Source organism: Sander lucioperca, chromosome 2, assembly GCF_008315115.2.
Source record: "Sander lucioperca isolate FBNREF2018 chromosome 2, SLUC_FBN_1.2, whole genome shotgun sequence".
NCBI classification, from domain to species: domain Eukaryota; kingdom Metazoa; phylum Chordata; class Actinopteri; order Perciformes; family Percidae; genus Sander; species Sander lucioperca.
The window spans coordinates 33,185,479-33,207,280 of NC_050174.1; the positions used below are offsets into that span (position 1 = coordinate 33,185,479).

The 21,802-nt window shown below is 41.3% G+C and overlaps 2 protein-coding genes and 1 long non-coding RNA gene across 3 annotated transcripts in view; 1 reads left to right on the top strand and 2 right to left on the bottom strand.

Annotated features, from left to right (window-relative positions):
- The window catches only part of LOC116057278 (kallistatin-like), a 16,901-nt gene extending 5,503 nt beyond the window's left edge, over window positions 1–11,398 (bottom strand). Inside the window, exon 1 of the mRNA XM_031309670.2 lies at window positions 11,392–11,398. The gene's annotated coding sequence lies outside the window, so the exon portion shown is untranslated. The remainder of the gene's footprint in view (window positions 1–11,391) is intronic.
- Window positions 1–12,946, bottom strand: part of LOC116057269 (serpin A3-5-like) — an 18,754-nt gene extending 5,808 nt beyond the window's left edge. The window contains exons 1-7 of the mRNA XM_031309660.2: window positions 12,899–12,946; window positions 11,495–12,077; window positions 11,290–11,360; window positions 10,810–11,006; window positions 10,227–10,374; window positions 9,916–10,151; window positions 3,058–3,065 (exon numbers count right to left, since the gene is read on the bottom strand). Of these exons, the coding sequence (XP_031165520.1) occupies window positions 9,951–10,151; window positions 10,227–10,374; window positions 10,810–11,006; window positions 11,290–11,360; window positions 11,495–12,071 (1,194 nt within the window). The 5' untranslated portion in view covers window positions 12,072–12,077; window positions 12,899–12,946 and the 3' untranslated portion in view covers window positions 3,058–3,065; window positions 9,916–9,950. The remainder of the gene's footprint in view (window positions 1–3,057; window positions 3,066–9,915; window positions 10,152–10,226; window positions 10,375–10,809; window positions 11,007–11,289; window positions 11,361–11,494; window positions 12,078–12,898) is intronic.
- A 7,894-nt stretch (window positions 12,947–20,840) lies between these two features.
- LOC116057281 lies at window positions 20,841–21,345 on the top strand. Its single transcript, XR_004106781.2, has 3 exons — window positions 20,841–20,930; window positions 21,046–21,199; window positions 21,279–21,345. It is a non-coding gene; the product is annotated as an uncharacterized LOC116057281 (long non-coding RNA).
- The last annotated feature ends 457 nt before the right edge of the window (window positions 21,346–21,802 follow it).

Here is a 21,802-nt window from a genome sequence, read left to right on the forward strand (position 1 = left end):
TTGAAAGATGATGCAGACTGTTTGCTGTACACAGGGATTCCGCTACTTGAATTTAAAACACTTGTGTCTTGCTTGCAACATTTTGCCCCCAAATCATCAACACGGCCAGCAGAGGACCAAATCCTGTTGACATTGATGAAGCTTAGACAGAACTTTGTTATTGCGGATTTAGCAAAACGCTTCAAAATCTCACCTGGTCAAGTCAGTAAAACACTGAAATTCTGGATAGATGTGATTGCTGAGCACACCCAGGATCTCATTCCATGGCTGCCTCGTGAAACAATAAAGGCCACTTTGCCGAAGGCTTTTATGGACAGTTTTCCAAACACAACATGCATAATTGACTGCACAGAAAGTGTCCTTCAGAAGGCTGAAAATCTAGACTCACGAACCGAATCTTACACTCATTACTATGCTAGCAATACTGTCAAGTACCTAGTAGCAACTGCTCCATCTGGAATTGTTATGTACAATTCAGAAGCTTATGGTGGCAAATGTAGCGATAGATTCATCACACAGAACTCTGGGTTCCTCGACCATCTGCGTGCCGGAGATGAGGTTATGGGGGATCGTGGCTTCACCATCAGGGATTTGCTGGAGGAACGGAATGTTCGTTTGATCACGCCAGCCTTTACGCGTAAGAAAAGCCAGCTGACCAATGAGCAGGTCACTCGCACAAGGAGCATTGCTAATGTCCGCATACACATTGAGCGAGCTATCAGGCGTCTTAAGGTGTACAAGATCCTCTCACAAACTGTGCCTATTCATTTTGTCACTAAAATTGACAAAATACTAAAGATCTGTGCAGCACTTGTAAATCTGCGAGGGGAGCTTATTTCAAGCAAATAGACACAATAACAATAATTTTGCGGAGCATACTGAATGTTCATATTCTTTTTGAATGCAGGAACTTTTATGGGTGGCATGTTTGAGCCACCCATAAAAATTGGTTTTATGAATTCAGGAGATCCCTGTATAATATTGCCCAAGGCACTTTATCAATTGAATGGAAAACATGTTTTTACTCATGACGACCCACCGGTGATCCATGCCTTGTTTTAATTATTATTTTTTTTTTTTTTCTATTGCATTTTTAAGCTATGAATTATAATCAGTGAATCTAGCTGCTACTATGAGATATGAGTGTTTTATGGTTTATTTGTTGGAAAAACACTTTTCGTCAGTACACTGATAATGTGTAATAACCACTTACTGAAAACGGTCTTGTATTTTACGAAGATAGTTCACCAAAACATGTTTCTGAAAACATTTTAAGAGAGAAATAGGCCATGCAGTTGCTGAATCTGTCTGTTTTTTGATCGACAAAGGTCAGTTTAAAAGATTTTGAGAGCTGCCGAGCCGACTGCTCCTCAAGTGGAGTGCATGGCTGTATTAAGAGAACGGTGGAGTGTGGAGTGCTTAATATTAACAGTCTATGGGAGTGCTGCAGGTCACGTCATGTGTAGAAACGCTAAGTGGAAGAGAAAAATTCAAATGACACATTAATGTATTCTTATAATTAACGAACATGTACAAGTTATTTCATATAATTGAGTTAATTTACAAAAAAATTATTTACAATGTTTATACAGGAAACTATTTGTTAACTTTAATATATTTAATTGTTTTGTCAGCTCAAACAACTGGCTTTCACCTTAAAACTTTCAATAAAAGTGGAACTGTCAATGAACTGAAAAATTCTTTTGTTTTCTATTTAAACTAGTGAAACAGCATTACACTGTCTTTGTGTAGGTATATTTCTTCAGAATATACAACCAATAAAACTGATTATACAGTGTAAACCCTGCCTCAACTACTCATTAAAGATCTGCATGTATGTTGGGCAGAGATTTATCTCCTTGTCAGCAAAATTATCAGCCAATCTAGGTAGCATGTGTGAAAAGTAGAAATTCTGCAGTTGTTGAACTTGTGCATCTGTGTAGTTTTTGTCAAATGGAATGTCCATTTCAATGTCCTCACTTGGTGTCCAGATGACCAGCTTGCAGCTCTGTAGGCCCAGACACATCATGGTCAATTGTGTCTGAAATAAGGATTGTTAGTGCATGTTGGTGAAAAAAACAAACATTGAAATAGATATAAAAAAACATTGTTTGGCTAATAATAGAGCTAATCTACTTGAAAACATTTTATTTACCTGCAGGTAGTATCCATCCTTTCCTTTGGGAAGGATCAGGTACTGTTCATCACCTAATCTTTGATGTCACCATTTGGTCGTCCCAGAAATTCTGTCAGTGACATGCAACTCTTGAAGGAGCACTTGATCTCAAGGAGCTGTGTTGAATCAAGGATCCCATCTGGACTGGCTCCCAACCAAGCATAGTCAGGGTGCACAACCAGGCCTATCTTCTCCACAGTATGCCCTCTGCTCTCCATGAGTGTGATGACCTTGATCTCATTTTCTTTGCCATGCTGCGTTGCTGTATTGCCAGTGAAAGTTGGGTATAGATGCTCATTTAGAAATTTTCTGGGATCAGTGGTGCTCCTTTTTGGGACATTTTTTTGCTGTGCTGGCTGTTATACGCAGCTTTCTAGCATCATGCCATAACTGTGAAGAACTTTGCATCCTTGTTTCTTCCATCAGTGTATCTGCTTGTACATGGGACACTTTGATGCAGTCCTCATAAAACTTGGTGCATTTTGGACAGGTGAGGGTTGTGCTGTGTTCAGTATGACAGAGTGTGTTATTGTGGGCTGGATCATGTTTGCTGAGGCCTGCCTTGCTGCTGTCTACATCTGCTCTGTAACTCAACTGAAGAAGACCATTTGTCTGGAGCTTAAACAGTGGGGCCATCATGAACGAATGGCAATGATGAATTGCTGTGGGCTATGAACTCTCTATGGTTCTTAAAAAGTTGTGGGGAGGTTGTTAATTCTTGCATTGAACGTAGTGATGGGCCTGGATATATGTGGCTAGGTCTGTGATGGTTAAAATTAATGTGCTTAACCTTCTTCAGACCTACATTCTTCTTTACACCAGAATTCCACTGAGCTTTTCAAATTGCTCATCGCTGTACCATCACAGGCTACTGAAGCAACAAAATAGCTAAAAATGCTACCGTAAGTGATACGAGGCCACTTCTTCACGGCATCCTCCCAACCATCTACCGCGGAGGGTAAAGGTACTGATGTTTCACCCTTTTTAAGCTCGTTATGGTTGTGTTCCCACATCATTAGCAAGTTTCATCGGTATTTCTTAAATGAATGAATGAGTAACACTTCCCGCTTGTTTACTTCCGTCTAGCAAAGCTCGAAGCGGAAGTTGCGCCCACTTTTGATGCAAAGCATCATGGGACGTTGGAAACTTGTGGATAAGAAACACACTGGCGTCTATTGTGAAGGTATGAGTTAAACCATAGTAAAGAATATGTAGAGAAGCCAATAGCAAAAAGTTTGTCAAAGAGGAGATAATGATCGACCATGTCAAAAGCCTTTGTCAGATCAATGAAAATTGCACCAATGGGCATGTTATTATCTAAGAGAATATATCATTGGTGAGATTCGTACGAGCAGTGGTTGTAGAGTTGTTTGGTCTGAATCCAGATTGGTGTGGAGATATGATATGAAAGTCATTGACATATTGGGATATTTGATTAAAAATTAGCTTTTCAAACACCTTTGCTATGCTGTTGATGATGGAAATGGGTCTATAATTATTGAGGTCAGAGGGGTCGCCACCTTTATGCAAAGGGGTAATTTTGGCACATTTCCAAATTGATGGAATTGTGCATGTGGATACGGAGAGGTTAAACAAGTCAGATATAGGATAAGCAAGAACATGAGAGGCAATTTTAATAAATGTAATCTCCAAATCATTTGGGCCTCAATCCACAAATGACCTGCTCGACATCAGCTGGGTGAATTCTGCTAAAGGAACTATGACATATAGCGTTATGAGGCAAGATTTCAGGATAGGGAAAAAGAGGACTTTGAGCTGCTGATAGAAGAAAAGTACTGACTAAAAGCATTGGCAATTGTAGAAGGATCATTGAGATTTTCATTATTGAGTCTAATATGATATGAAGATCATAATATAATATGAAGATCACCATTAATCCGTGGTAATGGTTTTCCAAGGAGCATGTCTATTAATTACATCAGTTAACTCAGTATAAAAAAAGTTCCATGCATCTTCAACAAAGGGTTTTAACTGAAACCTGTCCCAGTTTATGGAAATTAAATCTTGAATAAAACGCTCACTATTCAAATTTCTACATTGTCTTACCGTAATGAATCTTGGTGTTTCTGAAACTTTATGTTTCATCTGATGATCATAACAGGCTGTTCTCATGAACCATTTGTTCAAAAAGCTAAAAAAAAAAACTAAAACTAAAGACTTTCACCAAGGAAATGTGTGTTCCTTGGGAGTGTTTTAATCCAAACCACGATATTTTTCCTAAATAGGGGTCCGAGTCTGCAAGAACGGGCAATAGCAAAGCTATGCCGTTCGCACAGCAGGGCTGTAGAATCATATTGTTTTTCTACTGATTAATCATCATCATAGTCATTATTCTTCTCCGCCTAAAACTCCGACTACAGCCTAAACCGTACATGGTGGGGGGTTGCCATTTTCAGGACTGGTCTGAAATCCAACTGAATCATGTGATATATGCCACGCCCATTTCCACCTAAACTTTTATGCGTGAAAAATCGCGATTTATCAAAAACCTACTTTTTCAAACTCCTCCTAGACCTTGAAACCAATCGGCACGTAATTTGGCAGGTAGCATCTCTAGATTGGCCTGACAAAAAGTTAATAGAAATTATTTTAAGAGGATAAAAATTGCGCATATTACGCACGAACAAAGTTGTGTAGCTAACTACGAAAACACCAACTTTGCCATATCTCGGCCAAAATAAATGCCATCAACGCCAAACTTTAGATTCTTGTTAATCATGACCCTCTGAAGGTCACCCACCCGTTTCACAAAAAATGGCCACTAGGGTACAAGTACAACAATTTTTTTCGAACTTGTCCTAGGCCGTGCGACGGATCAGCACGAAAGCTGGTAGGTAACATCTCCAGATCGACCTGAACAAAAGTTACTCAAGGAATTTTGCTACGTTACAGTATGCACATTTGATGACCAAACAAATGTTCCTAGCTAGCTTCCACAGACATATCATATCATATCTCAACCAAATTAAATGTTATCAGCAAATAACCTGAGATCATTGTTCAACATCCAACTGCAATGCTCCGTACCAAATTTGGCGAAGGTCGGCCTTAAGGGGGCGCTATAAGCAACATTTATTTGTTTTGGCCAATAAAAAAAACTTGTGATGCTAGTTCGGCATGCCGCTTGGAGTCTCTCTACCAAATTGGGCGAAGATCAGCAATTAGGGGGCGCTATAATCGACATAGACGAGTTTTGGCCCTTTTACTCAATGTTAATGACATATTTGCAATGGGAATGTACCACAGACCTTGCAGCTCACACTTCTCCATATTTCAGAAAGATATTGAAACACTGATGTTTCCCACCTACCGTTAGGTTTTGGTTTTTGCTTTTGTGTGCTCCCCTGATTTTTTACAATAAACAAACTTCCTAACCCACTTGAAAAAGTTTCCACAACCTTCAGTGGACAAATGCAACTCTTTTCTCTCACTTTTTCAATCCAAAATCAACACCATTCACAGGCGCTGACGAAAATACTGAGCACCCACGTGTGTAAGACTGCCAGTAGGCTACATTCATTTACAATTAGTCTGTCATAGTGTGATTGGTTATGTCAGTGGCATTGATTCTTAATTTCCCACGAAACTGATCGCGGTAACGTGTCAGTTGAACTTTTCATCTCCAATCCTATCCGTATATCATTGTTAAAGGCAGTCTGTATATGCGTGGAGCTGAACTGTTGACCGCTACGTTTGCAACGGCAACGTACCACAGACGTCGCGGCTCACGCCTCTCGATATTTACCGATGTTTGCCTCCCTGCCGCCCGGTTTCGGGTTCCGCTTTTGTGCGCTCCCTGGGGCGTCTGGAGCGACTGGCGTGGGTGGCTTGGGCCCCTTCATAACTGCTTGCAGTTTTAGTTTTATATAGTTTTTATTAATGCCTCTGCCCGGGTCAGATTTTTCCCGCCAAGTCACAGAATGATTTTCGGCAGGTAGACAGTGCAATATGACCTCCCCGTAACGCTAACTCTTAAACCTTTAAGACAGCAAGTGTGGTAAAAACACTACTGCTTTTGTCCAGATCGTTGAAATCAACACAAACTAAAAGTTACATACAGTTGTGTTCAAAATTATTCAACCCCCCCAATGCTGTAAATGGTTTTAGGGAATTTAGTGTATATTTGTAATTGTATTCAGAATGAAATCCTACAAGGACTTCTTAAAGAACCATATGCAACTAAAATGACATCAATTGGTTTTGTAATACAGTAGTAAATGTTTCTTTTGTGAATTCTTCATTGACACAATTATTCAACCCTTAAAGACTACCACTCTGAAGAACAGAGGTTCATTGAAGTGTTTTCAATCAGGTATTGAAAACACCTGTGGATGTCAGGGAGCAGCAATAAAGCCTAATAAGCACCAATTAGGCAGCTTTAAAATGACTGTGATACTCAGCTCCTTCTAGACATTTACTGGTGTGGTTACAAACATGGTGAAGTCAAGAGAATGGTCCAGGAAGACAAGAGAAGAGGTGATTACTCTTCACAGGAAGGGCAATGGCTATAAGAAGATTGCAAAGATGTTAAACATACCAAGAGACACCATAGGAAGCATCATTCGCAAATTCAAGGCAAAGGGCACTGTTGAAACGCTACCTGGTTGTGGCAGAAAAAAGATGCTGACTTCGACTGCTGTGCGCTACCTGAAGCGTAGAGTGGAGAAAAGTCCCCGTGTGACTGCTGAGGAACTGAGAAAAGATTTGTCAGATGTAGGTACTGAAGTTTCTGCTCAGACAATACGGCGCACCCTGCGTAATGAAGGCCTCCATGCCAGAACTCCCAGGCGCACCCCCTTGCTGTCTCCAAAGAATAAGAAGAGTCGACTGCAGTATGCCAAAAGTCATGTGGACAAACCACAGAAGTTTTGGGATAGTGTTCTGTGGACTGATGAAACAAAATTAGAACTGTTTGGGCCCATGGATCAACGCTATGTTTGGAGGAGGAAGAACAAGGCCTATGAAGAAAAGAACACCTTGCCTACTGTGAAGCATGGCGGGGGGTCAATCATGCTTTGGGGCTGTTTTGCTTCTGCAGGTACTGGGAAGCTTCAGCGTGTGCAAGGTACCATGAATTCTCCTCAGTACCAGGAGATATTGGATGACAATGTGATGCAGTCCGTCACAAACCTGAGGCTTGGGAGACGTTGGACCTTTCAACAGGACAATGATCCCAAGCATACCTCCAAGTCCACTAGAGCATGGTTGCAGATTAAAGGCTGGAACATTTTGAAGTGGCCATCGCAGTCACCAGACTTAAATCCGATTGAGAACCTCTGGTGGGACTTAAAGAAAGCAGTTGCAGTGCGCAAGCCTAAGAATGTGACTGAACTGGAGGCTTTTGCCCATGATGAATGGGCGAAGATACCCGTAGATCGCTGCAAGACACTTGTGTCAAGCTATGCTTCACGTTTAAAAGCTGTTATAACTGTAAAAGGATGTTGTACTAAGTACTAAGATTGAATGTCACTTGGGGGTTGAATAAAACTGATAATAATGTGAGCACAGAAAAGACATTTGTGGTTATTTCATTATAAATGTTATGTTATATTTGTCTGACCTACACGTGCCTCTTTGATTTAATTGTAAGCAGGATGACTGAATGATCAAAATCAATGTCAAACCGGCCAAAACAATCAATTTCAGTGGGGGTTGAATAATTTTGAACACAACTGTATAGCCACTTTAACCATAGTCCTCATAAATGTATTGAGTAGGGCTGTCAAAGTAATGCGTTAATTTCGATTAATTAATCTGAGGAAAAAATAACGTGTTTAAAAAAAATAACGCAGATTAATCAATTCCATATTGACGTTTGACCCGGAGTCGTTCTAGCCACCGTAAAATGAAGGAGGGAGACGAGAATGTGCTGCCTGGATCAACAACACAAACACCGCTGCACGCAGCTAACGTTAGCCTACCGCTAGCTAGTTAACACTAGCTATACTCGACAGCAGCTAACGTTAGCCTACCTCTAGCTAGTAGCTGGATTAAACACGGTTAAAATGCTGACAGCTAACGCTACATTGTATGGTGTAAAGTTTGACTGTGTTTTACTGTAGACTCTTGAATGTGTACATGATTCAACACCGGGATGTAACAATCTGCAGCTGCTGTCGGAAAAACAACACAGACAGTGCGTTCAATGAAACTGGTAAACTACAGTCTCGTGGTGCATTTGAAGTTATTGTAAATGTCCTTTTCCCATCTGGTGGTTGTTTTTGTCGTTCAATAGCAATTTACTAGTGAAATAAGTTGTTATACATTAACTCATTTCATTTTTACCATATGGCCTTAGCAATAAACAAGCCGGTCTTTAATGTCCCCAACTGTTGTTTAGTACTGTTTACTATCTGTTCAGGCACCGTTAATTAATCAGTATGTAATTAGATTAAAATTTTTAATCGATTACCAGCCCTAGTATTTAGTTTAGAACACCAAGACAAAGGAAGAGGAAAGTTACGTACATCCAGTTGAAAAGGAGTGACATCTGGCCGAATTTCCGGCAGCACCTGAACAATCCCGGAAATGAAACATCGTGGATAAAAAGAGAAGATAAATACAAAGAGCAGTCTAATCTAAGTTGGTGTTACGCCCCATAGCTAGGGGTATCAGGACATAACATAAAACCAGATGGAATTGGTATTAGAAAGGTAATTTATTCCAGAATCAGGCAAATGACAACAGTGCTCAAACAAAAAGGACAAATGGGCCGATGGGTGCTGCGGAAAACAAAAACAGAATATAACAAAAGGAGATCTTCAAAAGGAAGACTATTTCTAAATCTAAATGAAAACAAAAGATTAAACAAAACACCTCTCCAACTTAAATACTTGGTTAAACACAAAACAGTACTCACAGCACCCTTGAACCTAGTGACTAATACAACACAGATTGACTAAATGCAGGAAGGATATCAGTTTTTAGAGCTTACTCCTAGGCCCACCTCCTCACACTCAATTTATCCACAAAGTCTGGTCTGGCAGCTGCCCTCAGCTGCAAACAATTAGGCTCTTTAAGCTGGAGGCAGAGTTTATTTACTGCTCTCGATTGGCCAGTCAGGTGGTGGCCTGCCGCACCAATCAGCAGCTCCCTTCTCCAGGCACGGCTTTCCTGGTCCATCCAATCAGGAGCACGGGATGGCACAGCCTGCTTTGCATCTCACACCCATGAGGGTGTTGCTGGCAGCTGTAATAGTTGGTTACGTTGGTTGCTACTACAATCTCTTAATGCTTTGGCTCGTGACAGCGACACACGGTTTAGGTCATGATCCAACCAAAGTAGGCTAAGTTACCTTGTGCAGCAAAAATAAAATATTTTTATAACTTTCTGATTTAGCCACATTCCACTATAACACAAGTTGCACACTGTGTACAAAATGCAGCTTTAACTTAAAGCCTTGTCACTTGTTTGCTATACAAGACATCTTGATGACAGCCATGCTCCCCCCACCCTCAACCAGGCAGCCTTTGACTCAGTGAGTACACTATCCTGTATTAAGTGGTACTGCCAGAACCAGAGTGGTTCAAAAAGTGGGAGTTCACGGTTGAGCTGTTGTATTTTTAAATCTGAGCCGCTATATGAATACCAAATGCTTATGGAAGTTGATCATATTTTATCCCTAAATTATTTTACCTTCAAAGATTATATAAAAAACAGCTTACACTCTCAATAAAGCAAGAGACAAAACAAAAGTTTTTCTGAATTCTTTATATGAAAACAGCTGTGCTCGAGCAAACAAAGTCATGATCCATCAGATGGTTGGCTTGATAATCTTTCCCAAGAAGAGTATTTTCTCTGTGTTACGTTCAGCGATGATGGCCATGAATGGACGATTGAACTTCAACACAGGGACTGGGGCCAGGTGGGCAGATTCGCGTATGATGCCAATGCCTGTGGCAGCTGTAGCGGTGGCTCCGGCTTCATCCACGACCAGCGTAGCTTGGTGCACAACCTGCAGTGCAACGCAGAGTAAGTGAGACGACAGACAAATGGAATGTGTGAAATAACATATGCTCCGTTTACTTACTTGTGAGACTACCAGTCCTTGCTCCTCTGAAATGCGTCTGAAATTTGCACGATCATCAAACATGTCTGTCATTCCCATTTCTGACAGCACATTGTTCAGGTTGTAGGAAGTCTTGATTGAGAACTTTGGAATGTATACATCATATCTCCTAAAACATTGGAGGGGGAAGGCAAACAGGCTCAGATTATTATTCTAAGTGTCTGACAAGATTATGGAAAGGATCCCTACAGAGATAGACCTGTTAAAGAGTAAGAACCTTTTTGCTTACAAGGCAATGAACAACTACAGACAAATACTATCAAATTAAATGGTTTCCTTTTCTTTCCAAACGGGACATGAACCGCGGTCTCCTGGGGCCCACCCCTACCTCCTTAACAGGACATTTGGCGGTCTTAAACTTCCTCACCTTACTTCCTGCTTTGCTCCCATTAGAACTACGACCACTACAAAACTAAATCTAGGTCCGAATGATGCTGGAACACACCACTTATGGGGTCTTTCTTGGGGGAGGACAGGACAAAGCTGTGTACCTTATTCAGTGACAGACCTTCCACATATAAGCATAAATTAAGATTTTCCCAACCTGGGTGTCACCATAGCCTTCAGCCATTTGGTGATGTGGTTCGGGGAGATGGCGTTCTCCAGCGTTGCCATGACGTCAGGCAACACAAGCAGCATGGAGTAGGAGCTTTTGAAGGGGAGCTGAAGGACCGTTGTCTTCAGCTCACGGTCGCGATAGATGTGGAAATTATCCTCCCGATTCATCATGACAGCTGGAACCTGGACAATGACAATTTAAACATGAAGATGATGGTCAAAAAACACGGCAAAAAAAAGTTGGGAAAAAAAAGCAGCAGATGTCAAAAACAAAATTAGGGTGTTACAACTATCAGATTTTCCCAAATTGTGTTAACGGCATGAAAAATGCTTTATACATCTTTGGTTAATTAATTCAACAGATCCCTGCTCTAGATTTGGGCTGAACCCCGAAAGTTTACGTTGTCTAGCTCTGCCCTTATTACTGGGACTCAAATCTTTTTCTGAATTAAGAGAAACTCTGAACCTTGGTGTTCTTGTCCACGTTGAAGTCGTCCTGCTTGGTGAGCTCAGGGTCAAACCGAGTCGCCCACTTTCCTGTTAGACAATGAGCAGAAATAAAACAAACTTGTGGCTTCATATATTCAACTTACCCTTAAAATATGTAAACAGATCTTACATTACTACGAGATTACAGACTGACTAGCTCTCATCCCACAGGACCTTCTTACCTTTGTAGTAGATGTAGCTGATGAGATACATGACTGTGTTTGGATCCAGGTCTTCCACCAGCTTGTCAATCTTCCTGTTGGTCTTCTTCTTCACATACTTATTGATGTAATCAGCACTTTCTGTAGCTTTGCTGAAGTCCACATTGAACCCATCTGCGAAGTACGACAGCTTCAGGGTCTGCAGGAACTTTGGCTTCGGCTTGAAGTACTTGTCCACAAACACGGCGGTCCCGTCGCTGGCGTCCTCCTGAGATGGGTTGGTGGCGCTATGGAGGAACGTCTGGAAGGCCTGGTCCACATCTGTCTGCGTCAGGAGGGAGCTGCTGAAACCCAGGCCACTGAAAAGCTGACGGTGCGTCGCACCCTGCGCTCCCACGGACAATGCAGCCAAGGCGACCGACACACTAAATGGGGAGAAGAAGATATTCTTTCCCTGCGAGTCAGCATCAGCTGCTAACTTCCTGTAGAGTCGGAAGGAAAACTCTTTGTTTGCATCGTTCACCAGGGAGACACTGTCGCCGCTGCCGACGCAGATCACCGCTGCTAGGACCCAGAGACCCACGGCTGCACACATCATTGTGAACTAAGACAAAAGTTCAAAAGTTCAGCTTCATTGTTTGTTTTAATGACACTGATTTTGTACTGGATGCATTTTCTGAAGGTTTAGTATAATGTGAATCTGATGAGTATGTTGGCTGTTTAGTTGCTCTCAAAGAAATCTGATTAAAGGGTGATATTTTTTGAGCTAAGTGACTGATGGGAACAAAGTCTTTGAAACTGGTCCATTATTAACGGAGAACGCTGCACCATGAAGCTGTGAACCTGGCTGTAAGGTAACCCTACAGGAAAAATGTTCAGCATCAGTTATCATCCACTAAAAGTTCTGTTGTTGCCGCTGACAGAATCAGATTATTATTTTAAGTGTCTGACTACATCACGGAAAGGATCCTTACAGAGAGACTTTTGTTAAAGAGTAAGACCCTTTTAGTTCAACATGAAACACTCCCGAGATCACCATCTCCAAACTCCATGTAAATAATGAGGACTTTTATCATCGTGAAACACACTTCATTCAAAAGTTGACAGAAACTAAATAAAACTACCAAAAGCCATCTTGGTTCATCTTTCCACTGTTCCAACAATCACCACTCTGCTTTGGTTGAAATAAACCCTTAACTCACCCATTTACATGTAGAAATTTGCTGGCTCTATACACGCTAAAAGTACTGATGTGTGAATCTCCCAAACAATTATACCAGTCACAATTCAGGCTTCTTAACTCTCTGACCAGAGAAACAACTCAATGAAAATCAGCAATACCAAACTGGTGCAATACCAATTAGTATCATCAGTGGTGTAGGGAGCGCATGTGAATAATAAAGTAACCAAAACTCAAAAGCTAACCTTTTCTGGATGTGAGGATTGAGAGAGAGATCACCAGAACTGAATCTCCGGCCCTCTTTAAAGGACAAAGAGTCAATCAAGCTAATGTGAACCAGGTGTAGACTACCACACCTTTGCCTGCCTCCTTCTTCTTCTTCTTCTTCTTTGTATGGCGGTTGGGAACCAGCTTTTTGGAGCATTACCGCCACCATCTGGACTGGAGTGTGGATCATGAGGCCAACCTACACTTTCTTAAATTCTTTTTACTAACCCAGTTATCTTCAAAAAAGAAAACAAAAAACAAAAACAAATTCCACCAGATCCTCTTTGCAGTATATCCTATAAATGTAATGTCTTCTGGTTTTTACCAAGTTGAGAAATCAATCTTTGTCTGCCTTGATGGTATTTAGGACAACACATATTCTATGGACTCTTGACATTACATGTCATCTAGCTGACGCTTTCATCCAAATGCTATATATGTCAGACACACCTCTAGAGCAACTGCATGTTGTGTATGTATTCCATCAACATGCTTTTTCATTATAAATAATATTTCATTTAATCCTGTATGTCCTAGTGTCATTGTGGACACCACATCTTCTTCTTGTTTACTTCTGTATGTATTCCTGTTCTTCCCCACTTTTCCTTGAATACTATACAGGTGTTTCCCAGATTGTTCAGTATCCCAAAAAAACTGCCATTTCCATTTATTTTAGGTTTAATATAGACTTCAGCTTTACTGTATTTAATATCAACCTCTATATCAGGCTTCTCTGCTGCTTTCTTCGCACATTTATCTACCAATTCATTACCTCCTACACCTATATGAGCTGGTACCCATATAAATGTGGTACTAATACCAGACTTAAGCAGATTGTTAGCTAGTTGCATTATTTCATACACTATGTCCTGTCTAGCGGCCGTAGATGGATGGATAACCCCTTGAGATGAATCATCTCATTTTCGATGGGGTCTTTTAAAACAACAGTAAATACAAAACACAAAATACATTCACACATACACACAGCACTCCCAAGCCTGACTGCTCCAACACAAACTGACCCCCCCCACCTCCCCATATATACACACAAGTAAAAACAGTACGTTTTCATACATTCCAAATGTGCTGTTATTTATAGTAGATGCACAAACAGTAGCCAACCCACAAAAACTAAAAAAATGAAAATAAATAAAATAAGATAATAAGATAATGAATTGTGTTATGTCAAGTTAGAAACAAGCTAGAAACAAGAGCAGGTTAATTGTAGATAATTAAAGACAGATGCTTTAAAAAAACAAATGAAGTAATCGATCTAAGTGAGTTGGGCAAGGTATTCCACTCAGATGGCGCTTTAAATTTAAAGGCACGTCGCCCAATTTCTTTGGAGATTCTGGGAACAAAGAAAAAGGGGTACCCAGTATGTCTCAGACTGTATGTTGAGCTATATGGGATTGGATGTTGTTTTAAATAAGGAGGATAGTTAAAGAAAATTGATTTAAAAATAAACTGCAGCCAGTGAGAATGCCTTCTAGATTTAGGTGTTAACTAATGAAGCGACTCATACATCAAGCAATGAGGGTTGGGTTCTATAAGGACACCTCAGAACAAATCGACAGAGACTATTATAGGCTACATTGAGAGGGATAAGATTTGTTTCAGAGGTATTCTGATAAATAACATCTGCATAATCTAATATTGGTAGTAGAAGCTGCAAAATAATCCTTTTCCTGACCTGTAGTGTAAAACAGTTGATAGAACGATATAGTATTCTCAGGCTACAGTTTATTTTCTTAACAACTGAATCAATATGAGGTTTAAAAGAAAGCTGAGAGTCAAGCAAGAGACCAAGATATTTCAATTCCTCCACTTTCTCAAGTGTTGTCCCATACAAGAAGCGAATTGAACAGTTATTAACTGGGTAAAGAGAATTAAATTTAGTGCCAAACAACATGGTATATGACTTCTTCTTTTTAAGTAAAAGTTTGTTATGTGAAAACCATTTTGAGCAGCATCAAAGTCAGCCTGTAGAGAATACTCAATATGTAAGATGTCTGGAAGAGTAGATCACTGTATCATCTGCATATAAATGAATATGACAAGTAGAGCAGGATTGCAGAAGATCATTAATAAAAATAGAGAATAACAAAGGCCCCAGAGATGAGCCTTGATGTACACCTTTTTCCATCCATCTTCGTCCGCTTATCCGGTCTCGGGTCGCGGGGGTAGCAGCTCCAGCATGGGACCCGAAACTTCCCTTTCCCAAGCCACATTAACCAGCTCCGACTGGGGGATCCCGAGGCGTTCCCAGGCCAGGTTGGAGATATAATCCCTCCACCTAGTCCTGGGTCTTCCCCGAGGCCTCCTCCCAGCTGGACGTGCCTGGAACACCTCCCTAGGGAGGCGCCCATGGGCATCCTTACCAGGTGCCCGAACCACCTCAACTGGCTCCTTTTGATGCGAAGGAGCAGCGGCTCTACTCCGAGCTCCTCACGGATGACTGAGCTTCTCACCCTATCTCTAAGGGAGACACCAGCCACCCTCCTGAGGAAACCCATTTCGGCCGCTTGTACCCTGTATCTCGTTCTTTCGGTCATGACCCAACCTTCATGACCATAGGTGAGGGTAGGAACGAAAACTGACCGGTAGATGGAGAGCTTTGCCTTCTGGCTCAGCTCTCTTTTCGTCACAACGGTGCGATAAATTGAATGTAATACCGCACCCGCTGCGCCGATTCTCCGACCAATCTCCCGCTCCATCGTTCCCTCACTCGCGAACAAGACTCCAAGGTACTTGAACTCCTTCACTTGGGGTAAGGACTCATTCCCTACCTGGAGAAGGCACTCCATCGGTTTCCTGCTGAGAACCATGGCCTCCGATTTAGAGGTGCTGAGCCTCATACAAGCCGCTTCACACTCGGCTGTGAACCGATCCAGTGAGTGCTGAAAGTCACAGGCCGATGATGCCATCAGGACCACATCATCTGCAAAAAGCAGCGATGAGATCCCCAGCCCACCGAACTGCAACCCCTCTCCACCCCGACTACACCTCGATATCCTGTCCATAAATACTACAAACAGGATTGGTGACAAAGCGCAGCCCTGGCGGAGGCCAACTCTCACCTGAAACGAGTCCGACTTACTGCCGAGAACCCGGACACAGCTCTCGCTTTGGTTGTACAGAGATTGGATGGCCCTGAGAAGGGACCAACTCACCCCATACTCCCGCAGCACCTCCCACAGTATCTCCTGGGGGACCCGGTCATAGGCCTTCTCCAGATCCACAAAGCACATGTAGACCGGTTGGGCATACTCCCAGGCTCCCTCCAGGATTCTTGCGAGAGTAAAGATCTGGTCCGTTGTTCCACGACCAGGACGGAATCCGCATTGTTCCTCTTCAACCTGAGGTTCGACTATCGACCGAACCCTCCTTTCCAGCACCTTGGAGAAGACTTTACCGGGGAGGCTGAGAAGTGTGATACCCCTATAATTGGCACACACCCTCTGGTCCCCCTTTTTGAAAAGGGGAACCACCACCCCAGTCTGTCACTCCTTAGGCACCGTCCCAGACTTCCACGCAATGTTGAAGAGGCGTGTCAACCAAGACAACCCCTCCACACCCAGAGCTTTAAGCATTTCTGGACGGATCTCATCAATCCCTGGGGCTTTGCCACTGTGGAGTTGTTTAACTACCTCAGCAACTTCCACCAGGGAAATTGACGACAATCCCCCATCATCCTCCAGCTCTGCCTCTACCATAGAGGGCGTATTAGTCGGATTTAGGAGTTCCTCAAAGTGCTCCTTCCACCGCACTATTACCTCCTCAGTTGAGGTCAACAGCGTCCCATCCTTACTGTACACAGCTTGGATGGTTCCCCGCTTCCCCCTCCTGAGGTGGCGAACGGTTTTCCAGAAGCACCTTGGTGCCGACCGAAAGTCCTTCTCCATGTCTTCTCCGAACTTTTCCCACACCCGCTGCTTTGCCTCTTTCACGGCAGAGGCTGCAGCCCTTCGGGCCCTTCGTTACCTTGCCACTGCCTCCAGAGTCCTCTAGGATAACATATCCCGGAAAGACTCCTTCTTCAGTCAGACGGCTTCCCTGACCACCGGTGTCCACCACGGTGTTCGTGGGTTACCGCCCCTTGAGGCACCTAAGACCCTAAGACCACAGCTCCTCGCCGCAGCTTCAGCAATGGAAACTTTGAACATTGTCCACTCGGGTTCAATGCCCCCAGCCTCCACAGGGATGCACGAAAAGCTCCGCCGGAGGTGTGAGTTGAAAGTCTGTCGGACAGGGGCCTCCTCCAGACGTTCCCAATTTACCCGCACTACCCGTTTGGGCTTACCAGGTCTGTCCAGAGTCTTCCCCCACCCCCTGACCCAACTCACCACCAGATGGTGATTGGTTGACAGCTCTGCCCCTCTCTTCACCCGAGTGTCCATAACATACGGCCTCAGATCAGATGAAATGATTATGAAATCGATCATTGACCTTTGGCCTAGGGTGCACTTATGAGCATCCCTATGTTCGAACATGGTGTTCATTATAGACAATCCATGACTAGCACAGAGTCCAACAACAAACAACCACCCTGGTTTAGATCAGGGAGGCCGTTCCTTTTTCAATAGTTATAAATTTAGACTAACAACCATTATAAGAAACACACTGGCGTGTATTGTGAAGGTATGAGTTAAACCATAGTAAAGAATATCTAGAGAAGCCAATAGCAAAAAGTTTGTCAAAGAGGAGATAATGATCAACCATGTCAAAAGCCTTTGTCAGATCAATGAAAATTGCACCAATGGGCATGTTATTATCTAAAGACGAGAATATATCATTGGTGAGATTCGTACGAGCAGTGGTTGTAGAGTTGTTTGGTCTGAATCCAGATTGGTGTGGAGATAGGATATATTGGGATATTTGATTAAAAATTAGCTTTTCAAACACCTTTGCTATGCTGTTGATGATGGAAGTGGGTCTATAATTATTGAGGTCAGAGGGGTTGCCACCTATATGCAAAGGGGTAACTTTGGCACATTTCCAAATTGATGGAATTGTGCATGTGGATAAGGAGAGGTTAAACAAGTCAGATATAGGATAAGAAAGAACATGAGAGGCAATTTTAATAAACTTAATCTCCAAACCATCTGGGCCTCAATCCACAAATGACCTGCTCGACATCAGCTGGGTGAATTCTGCTAAAGGAGAAGGAACTATGACATATAGGGTTATGAGGCAAGATTTCAGGATAGGGAAAATCAGAGGACTTTGAGCTGCTGATAGAAGAAAAGTGCTGACTAAAAGCATTGGCAATTGTAGAAGGATCAGTGAGATTTTCATTATTGAGTGTAATATGAGAAAATTTGTTTTTAGTGGGTTGATTAGTTAAACTGTTAATTTTATTCCAAAACTGTTTGGGGTTATTAAAATCATTATTTAAACAGTCTTTATAGTACTTAGATTTAACATTTCTGGTTTTGGTTGTACATGTATTCCGTTAGAGTTTATATGAAATCAAGTCATCAGAGTCCTTTGATAAGCGATATATTTCCCAGGCCTTGTCTCTGTCTAAAAAGACTGATAAGATCACCATTAATCCATGGTAAGTGTGTACCCTTTACCTTAATGGTTTTCCAAGGAGCATGTCTATTAATTACATCAGTTAACTCAGTATAAAAAAAGTTCCATGCATCTTCAACAAAGGGTTTTAACTGAAGCCTGTCCCAGTTTATGGAAATTAAATCTTGAATAAAACGCTCACTATTCAAATTTCTACATTGTCTTACCATAATGAATCTTGGTGGGAGGCAAGGTACCTTGATTTTCCAAACACAGAAAATAATGGAGTGGTCACTGAGACAATCTGAAACACCCATGATTTTATTCTGTCAGGATGGGTGACTTGGACTTGTGATCAACTCTAGTGGGCTCATTTATAAGTTGAGTCAAGTTAATACTACAAAATAGGTTCCGGTCATTAAGGGAAGAACGATCTAGCCAATTACTATTAAAGTTGCCCAGTATTAAAAGCTCATTCTGGTGACCTAAAGAGTTAACGGTAGACAGAATACATTTAGTAGATTCTGAAGAAACATTTGGAGGTCTATAAATATTGTCTATAGTCAATTGTTTGTTTTCATGAAAAATTATTTTAATAAAGAGACATTCATATATTCAAATATTTTGGGTTTCATTAGGGATAACAAGCTCAGAGGTCAAATTTGAAGAAACATATGCAGCCACTCCTCCTCCTCTAGAGCCTCTATCAGCTCTATACAAGACATAATTAATTAAGTTTCACTTCATTATCCGAAATATTACTATTAAACCATGTATCTGAAATTGTAATCACACTAGGTTTATTATAAGCAAGCCAAGCTCTCTAAAGATCAATCTTAGATGGAAGACTCCTGATGTTCAAGTGGATAACATATAAACCTTTAACGGTACTCATTGTGCAGAAATGGCAATAAAACAGTAGAATGCATTGTTAGGACGTGTCACAGGTATATAAAAAAATAATGAAAAAATGAATGAATATGTCATTCCCTTCTCATTAAATTAGGCCTAAATTCTTAAGGCTTATCAAAGCTGAGCTGGAGTCTGAAGCAATCACAGCTTGCTTAGGTCTATTACTCTCTACCCACATCAAGGCCATCAATATTGCTATCAGTTCTGTTGTGTATACAGCTAAATAATCGTTAATTATTTTAGCAGATTCAATGTTTAATTGAAGGATAACATAAGCAATTCCCATTTTTTATCCGTCTTCTTAGATGCATCAGTATATGAAATGACTCCTTTATATTTTCTTGAAATGTAACTTTGAACCCTGTAATGATCCACTTCATTAACCTCCTTTTCCACCAATAAGCCTAAGTCAACTGGACCCTCTGACAATAGCCAAGGAGGAACAACTAGATATACCACTGTAGGGCTTATTTTCAGTGCACTGATTCCCATCATTATTACCTTCTGTCTTATTGTCCAACCAAAACTTTTAATTAGGTCATTCTCTCTCTCTTGACATTGCCATAGAACTGACTGACTCATATGTTTTTCACTATGACCCCTCAAATTTGGCCAGTACACAAGAGACAGCTGGTCTCTTCTAAGATGGAGAGGCATCTCCCCCATCTCTACCTGAACTGCTGCCACTGGAGTGGTCTTAATTGCCCCACATCATAGTCTCAAACCTTGGTGTTGAATTACATCTAACTTATTAAATGATGTTTTAGCAGCTGACCCATACACCATACACCCATACTCAAATACTGATCTCATCAGGCCTGTATAAATGGATTTCAAAGGAGGTCTACTTGCTCCCCATTCTTCTCCACGCAAACATCTCATCACATTCAACGCCTTCTTGCATTTATCTATAATCTTTTGGACATGCATTGTCCAAGTACATTTTTTATCAAACCAAATACCCAAATATTTGTAGAATTCCACTCATTCTAACTCTGTCCCAGATAATTTGATTTTTACATTCATACTTATTTTCTTCCTAGAGAAGAATAAAGTCTTTGTTTTGTCTATAGATATTCTAAATACCCACTGAACAGCCCATTCTTGGACTTTGTTTACTGCCTGCTGCATCTTATCCACTACAAAATCTATATTTCTTCCCTTTTTCCACATTGCTCCATCATCTGCAAACAATGCTACCCCAACTGAATTTTGTATATCATTAAAAACATCATCAGTCATTATTGAAAATAATAGTGGACTGATAATGACACCATTTTCCACACTGTAGCTCTTACTTAATTCCCCATTTATTTTAACTTGAATTGTTCTGTCAGATAAAAACCCTTTTATCCACTGGCAGATCCTTCCCTTTATTCCCAATCTGAAGATGCAGGCTAGGCACTACAGAACCTTGAACAACATGTACAATAAGCCCAATGCAAAACCCAATCACAACGATGTTGCTCAACTTTTGAGTTTGAGGCCAGACGGGCTTTCATTGATGCAGATGTTACAAGGGAAGAAGACCAACCTGCAAAAATCTTTGAGGCATATCCATGCTTCAAAGATGTTCGAAATGTATGTGTTTTTTTTTGTTTGTTTTTACTACCCGCACTTGAATTACTGTCTATCTGTGTTCTAAATGTACAATGCATTGTGAATGGTTGAATAACTGTGCACAATGCTGTCTTAGGCAATGGATGAGCTGCGGCGCATAGTAGGTGGCACCAACAGCAGATACGTCGAGGAAGTCAAAGGAAGATGGGCAGACTTTTGTGCCAAGGTACAGTTCTATGGTGTGTGGAAGAAAGCCCTGAAACCCCCTTTCCCTTTGGATGTCCGTGGAGGTAAGTTGCTGTTTCATATGCAAATGTATTGTTATTTATACCATATTCAGACCATTCAGTTCATCTTTCTATTCTTTAGTGGAGTTCACACTCGCCCTCTTCAATGCACTCCCATCCCTTTTCCCCTCACCAACTTCACCACCAAAGAAACTTGGAAATAGCTGTGAGGCACTTCTTCATATCCTGAAGGTAAGAACATTTTTGTGTTGATTCCTTACTGTCCTCTTTGAAGTGTTTTATTTTCTCAAATTGTTGTGCATGTTCAGATTTACAGTAACAATACACCCTAAGTTCACAATCACAGATTTGACCTAATTTATGCAAAAAGGGGAAAACAGAAGTGCCTCTAGTGTCCCTCAAATGGTGTGTATAGAAAGGAATACCAAGAAGTGTTTTAAAACCTTTGACTAATTAATCCATTCCAGAAAAAATAAAAATATACCACCTTGCATCAGCTTGTATCAGTTTTTAATCCATCCTAAATTCCTACACCTTGATCAGTCAAACAAATGTTTTTTAAACACGTCCCCCCCGCCCCATTGTAAAGTAATTAATATTTATTTCTTCCAGTCTGATCATAAATCAGTATGAGTTTTTAAACGT